A 6,000-nucleotide genomic window follows, 5' to 3' on the forward strand; every position below is an offset into this window, starting at 1 on the left:
AGCTGCACTATGGCCCTGGGGTCAACTCAGGCTCTAACAGAAATGAGTACCAGGAATTAAATATATAATTTTCCTGGGGAGTAAAGCACAGCCAGCGCGTAGTGTTAAAAAACTTACCGCCATCTTTGAGCCAATTGTCTATATAATGTGGGACCCTCAACATTTCACAACCCTATGGGCCTTCACGGTCTGTTACAGGGACAGCTNGGCTGGTAACCCCTCTTAAAGTCATTTATTCCTCTCCACAGGCCTCTTAATGTTCTTGTTCTTGTTCTCATCAATTTTGTCTTTCAGATATTCCCTCTTTTTATTCCTGAAATGCCTGCTGGTTCCACATCTTATATTGTTCACATTATCTCTATTTATTTCTCTTGGCTCCTATAACCACTGCAATTTGGATCATCCTTCATCGAACCATGGCTTATGCTCCTTCAGTTCATAATAACCTAGACCCTCCTTGACAGAAATTCTGATATTCTCTCCAACAGTTTTCCAAGCTTTATTAACATCCATCTTAGTGTCCAAGTTTTCCAAGGCTGTGAACCTATTTGAGATTTCAACACAATACTGCTCTTTACCCTCTACCTCATTTAATTTCTTGAGATTGAACCTCTCCATATGAACTCTGTGCGTTGTTTGTTTGCTCACTGCCAGTCTTTCCCTAACCTCTGCCACCACCAACTATCATTCCCAATCATTGGTTTGAAAATGTCTTCCCTCCCTATTTTGGTATTGAAATCTCCTAGCAAAATTTACATAGGGTTCTTCAGGAATTTATCAAATACATGTTCTAGTTCTGTCTAGAACCTGTCCTTTATGTCATCAGTTTTATCTTCTGTTGGGGTGTGAACATTCATAATGATGATATCACACCAGTGACCTTTTAGTATTATACTATATTAACGTATTATGTATATGATATCCTGTCACTAACGAACTCTACCCTCTTAACTGCTGATACGATTCTCTTATGTACGAAAAAAACCCGTACCTAATTCATGATTTTCATTCCCCTTCCCATAGAAAAATGTATATTCGCCTTCTGGTGCGATGCCACCTCCGTCCCATCTGACCTCCTGTTCCCCCTGCTAAATCCAACATATATTTTAAGATTTCCTCCGCCACTACCCTGAGCGAACCTGCCCTGTACATACTTCGAACATTCCACGTACCAAATCAGTAACAACACTTTAGATAAATACTATTATGACCAGATATTACATCTGTGTACATGGTTGCATGAAAGTCACTTTACCATTACATACATAAGAAAAATCAAAGGAATCAACAATTGTAACTTCAGGATTACTTGGTGGTATTGGAAAGTTCTTGCTGTAAGTTACTCTTGTAACTGCCTCAGTGAAAGAAGATGAGAGGGGAGGCCAAGGTCACACTTCCACAAGCATACTGCATCAGTCTGCCCTGTGACACCTCACTGCGAATACGTATTGTTTTTACATGGGTGCTTTTTCAACTTCTTCTTTCATTTTGTCTGTGATGGATGGCAAAATTGAGCAACATGTCTGCATAAAGTTTTGTGTGATGCTTGATAAATCTGCTATCAAAACCCCTTAAATGCTCTGTGAAGCTTTTGGAGAACATTCTTTAGGCCGGACAGCAGATTGTGAATGGCATTCATGTTTCAAGTCTGGTTGAGTGTCACTTGAAGATGAAGAACGTTCAGGGCGACCAAGCACCAGCAAACCGACAGTAAATGTTGAAAAAAATTCGAGAATTCATCCACGAAGACCATCACCGAACAATCCATGAGCTCACAGACACCGCTGGGATCAGTTATGGAGTTTGCCAGATCTTAACAGAAAATTTGAACATGCACTGCACTGCTCCTTCATCATGACAAGCCTGCCCACATGTCCCTGAAAACCAAGTAATTTGTGACTAACAACATGGTTATCGTTCCTCATCCTCCCTACTTGCTGGACTTAGCCCCCTGTGATTTTGCTTTGTTTCCCAAACTGAAAATGAAACTGAGTCTGACATCCAAAGGGAGTCTCAACTGGTACTCAACAGCATTAAGGACAATGACTTGCACAGTGCTTTTTAAGAGTGGAAAAAATGATGGGATTGCTGTATATATTCCTGAGGAGACCATTTTGAAGGAGACGGCAGCCAAAATTGAGTAAGTTTAGTCAACATTTCTTTTTTTACCTAGTCCAGGAACTTTTCAATACACTTCTTATAGCCAATTATTTGGGAGAAAAAGAACGGGTTCCCTCATACCTGCTTCATGGTAGTCTGAATCTTCAGAATAAAGTGTCATGCTGCCTTCAAAAGCAATGGTGTAGTTGTCCTTATTAGCCTGACAGGTGAGCATGATATCATGTTCTGTCAGAAGGTCACAGTCCAGAGAGTCAACACTGAAGTTGGTGGATGGGAGAGGACATTCCTTCACTGGTGAGAACAGAAGCTCAGACTTGCAGATGGACATGGTGTCAGTAGAGCCTGCAGAATCTTCTCCCTAGTCATGAGAGTGCAGGAATTAGGAAAAAATATAACATACATGAACTTACAAATCAACTACTTGCTTCTAGTGTACATATTACAGAATGAAAGCTGTTTTGTTACAGTTTCACACTAACAAAACTATTTTTCTGAGGAGGATATACTGGCATACAGAATTGAAGCAATATGCCACTTATCCTAGATAAAATATTGGTATTTTATACAAAATATTTTAATCATATACACATGAATTTAAATTCATACTTTGTGCACTATGAACATGCATGAAGTTGAAGAGTCGTAAAAAGAATAGGGACTAACTTCAGAGATAACCAGTCAGAATTACTGGGTTTTTGGAGTTTGTCCACCATCCAGCAAAGACACTAAGGAACACAGTGTTTTGGAAACTGGATCCATTTCTTCCCTTAGGTAAAAGAGTGGGAGACACACTGTTGGGTCTATTAGAAAGAACTAACCTCATCACTGGTGCTTCATCACATATATAAAAAAGCACAAAAAAATAAATAAATAAAATAAGAAATAAAATAAAATCATAAAATACTTATTCTAAATACCTACAGTAATAACCATCTGTTGTTTTTCTCTACAGAATTACTTTAACTAAGCAGAATTTGACTGAGCAAAGGCAAATATGCTGCCCCTATACTTAATTAAGCATAGCACTTTGAAGATAGGGATGGAATGGAGTACAATTCAGTGCGTTCTCATCTCCAGCGCTTGAGAATGAAAATAATCAGTTTCATGAGCAGGCTGCTTCACCTCTGGAGTTAGAGCTGTATGTACCTATTGGATATCATGCAGTTCAGTCAGTTCAAACGATAATAAGAAGACTTCATATTAAATGTTCCATACACAAATTTTCATAAATTATAAACTAGAACCCTCATCCCATAATACCCAAAGCTCACATGCAACATTAAATTTGTATTTCTGCTTCTTGAACTTACACAGGGTTTCTTCAAACATGGTAACCATACATACAGTGCTACAATTAGTGGGTAATTTTACAGATCAGGTTTTAGTTAAATGCTAGTCATGAGGTCACTTAATTTGAACATTTTCAGGGTAAGCAGAAGATAAGTTTGGAACCAGGCAACTTTGAAAGGCTGGCAACACATGCCAGCTCAGGTTTAAAGATTTAAATTGTTCATATTTGAAAACTTCCATCACTTCAACAGTTATAAGAAAACCTTCCAAAAGAAGGAAGGAATATTTTGAAGATAATACTCTTTATTCATCACTGGCTATGACAATTATTTCTTCTCTGGCCCTTATTGAATCGTTTACAGCTAAATAATCTTTCTTCAATTCAACTCTTTATGACAGGACGAGATTAAGTCAAATGGTACTCATGCTCTAGGTGGTCCATTGTCAGCCCCAGACGACATATGGGAGATCTGAAGCATTTAGTAAAATGAGAACTGAAGGGGACACCAAAGTATTCAGATAAAACCTGTCCAGTTTCGACTAAATAATCTTTTGGAACTTTTTTGTGACATGGCAATGACAAGAAACCATTTTTAACCAGTAAGTCTGGCACATTCGTTCATACAAAACTACATATTTACAAGTATAAGAAAAAGAATTGCTCAGGCACATACTTGAGAGCTGGTGTGAGGGCTTATAGAGGAGTCAAAGTCAAACTTGGCCATCATGGAACCCGAGACACTCGCGAACATCTCACCTTCACGTTCAGACTGTCAAACAACAAATTCTCATTAATAAAAGGGATACAAATATGAATTCACAATCCTTCCAAGTATTTTCCCTAGGATGGAGTAAAGACAGTTCAGACAACATCTGGCTTGCTTGTAGCTATCTGGTATGCAGTACATCTGGTGGATACCAGTCTACTTTTAGTTCTGTCTTACCTCTAGCATCAGCACCTGCTGTGCATCCCAGTCCACTTCCAAACATGGGCTTCATTTCACTTTGCACTTATGAAGGCAGAGTTGTTATTATTTTTAATATCTTGATGGATTTATGAATGTTTAATCTGTCTCACCCATATCTAGGTCTTTGAATATGACTACCTGATTTGATTTTGGAATAATCTGACATGGCCTACTATGGGTAATATTGAATTACTTCTTCTCAGTCCTATATCTCACTGCAATGAACTTATCTAAAGAAATGTGATGTGATTCACATTTTATTCACCTGTAACCGAGTGCTCCATTTCATACCAACAGAGGATCCAAGAATTCCTAAGTCGAGGTTCTTTTGTGTAATGCAACAGCACACTGATAAGTACATGATCATATGGACAGACTTCAAAGAGTTAAAAACATCTACATAATTGGTAGCTGTATTCTCAGCTGTTCAAAAACCCTATAACATTTAGAAGAAAGGGATACAAGTGTAAGAGAGACCTTTGCATCAAACTGGCATGTGGTACAGAAGATACACATTAGTTCACAAGTCACAGTGTTTAAACCATCCCTTGTAATGCATTTGTTTATCATGCCTGAAGCTCACACACTACATAACAGAGAACCAGTACCTGTAGTTCTCCACAGCACATGGTTGGTAGTGTGGTGAGGATTGAATGGATATCCTCGGTGCGGAAGTCTTCCATGTCTACTTCAGCTAAATTTGCATCCAAGTTCCTGGCCATGTCATCATAATAGCTGAGGTCATCACATGCATATGATGTTGCCAAAGATGAGAGAACACTGGTATGATGGTGCGAGTGATGGGTGGAGGGCGGTCCGTCTCGATAACTGTAATGAAGGATCATAATCTACAGATTTCAATGTCTGCTCTTTTTTTTTTTTTCAACTTCTTATATGAGAAAAATACTATTTAAAATATATATGTCAATTTTTGCTTTTGCACATTCAATTCCTGAAGATGTACGAGTAGTTACAAGTGTGGGCTGGAGACAGTCTCTTTAAAATAAAACTATTGTAACATCTGTCAAGAATTCAATGGGAAGCCTCACCATTTGTTATATAAGCTTCAATAATATTAGCTTCCCCTGCTTCCTTCCATATTTACTTTCTGGTCCTGCATGTTACTGACTGATACACTGAGGCCAACATTTAACGCCATCTCCCACGGACAAAAATAATAAATGGTAAAACATCTTCTTTATACAATATGTTATACTTTCCATACCCATACCCATTTAAAATTAAAGTTTTTTTTTCATATTTAAGCATATTTCAATTGAAGGAACCATACTGTTATACATATATTGTGTGGTTTATACTGTGTATAAACCACAAAATATTTCATGATCCTAGATTAAGTGACATTTGCCTTGCAGTCACCTTGGAAGCTTGTGTTGTCGCCATACTGGTTCTACTAGTATCAGGAAATTGTAATATATAATATAAAAAAAAAAAATATACTGAAGATTATACCCCTTACCAAAGCACAGAAAATTAACATTTCGGCGTATTTAAGTATATTTAAATTCAGGTTCACACAATATATGGAATAAATCAAACTACTGTTACACAAGCCTTCACCCAACCAGCCTAATTAACAAAAAAAGGAAGATATCTCGAA

At 37.7% G+C, this 6,000-nt stretch overlaps 1 protein-coding gene across 6 annotated transcripts in view; it reads right to left on the minus strand.

The window, feature by feature from the left end:
- LOC111872358 overlaps nt 1-6,000 on the minus strand; it is a 122,831-nt gene that overhangs the window by 20,877 nt on the left and 95,954 nt on the right. For all 6 annotated transcript variants that reach the window (XM_023866151.2, XM_023866156.2, XM_023866154.2 and 3 more), the window contains 3 exons: nt 4,988-5,207; nt 4,086-4,181; nt 2,242-2,479 (listed from right to left, as the gene is read on the minus strand). In XM_023866151.2, coding sequence (XP_023721919.1) covers nt 2,242-2,479; nt 4,086-4,181; nt 4,988-5,207 — 554 coding nt within the window. The remainder of the gene's footprint in view (nt 1-2,241; nt 2,480-4,085; nt 4,182-4,987; nt 5,208-6,000) is intronic.

Source organism: Cryptotermes secundus, unplaced genomic scaffold (assembly GCF_002891405.2).
Source record: "Cryptotermes secundus unplaced genomic scaffold, Csec_1.0 scaffold144, whole genome shotgun sequence".
In the NCBI taxonomy this organism is placed as follows: Eukaryota; Metazoa; Arthropoda; class Insecta; order Blattodea; family Kalotermitidae; genus Cryptotermes; species Cryptotermes secundus.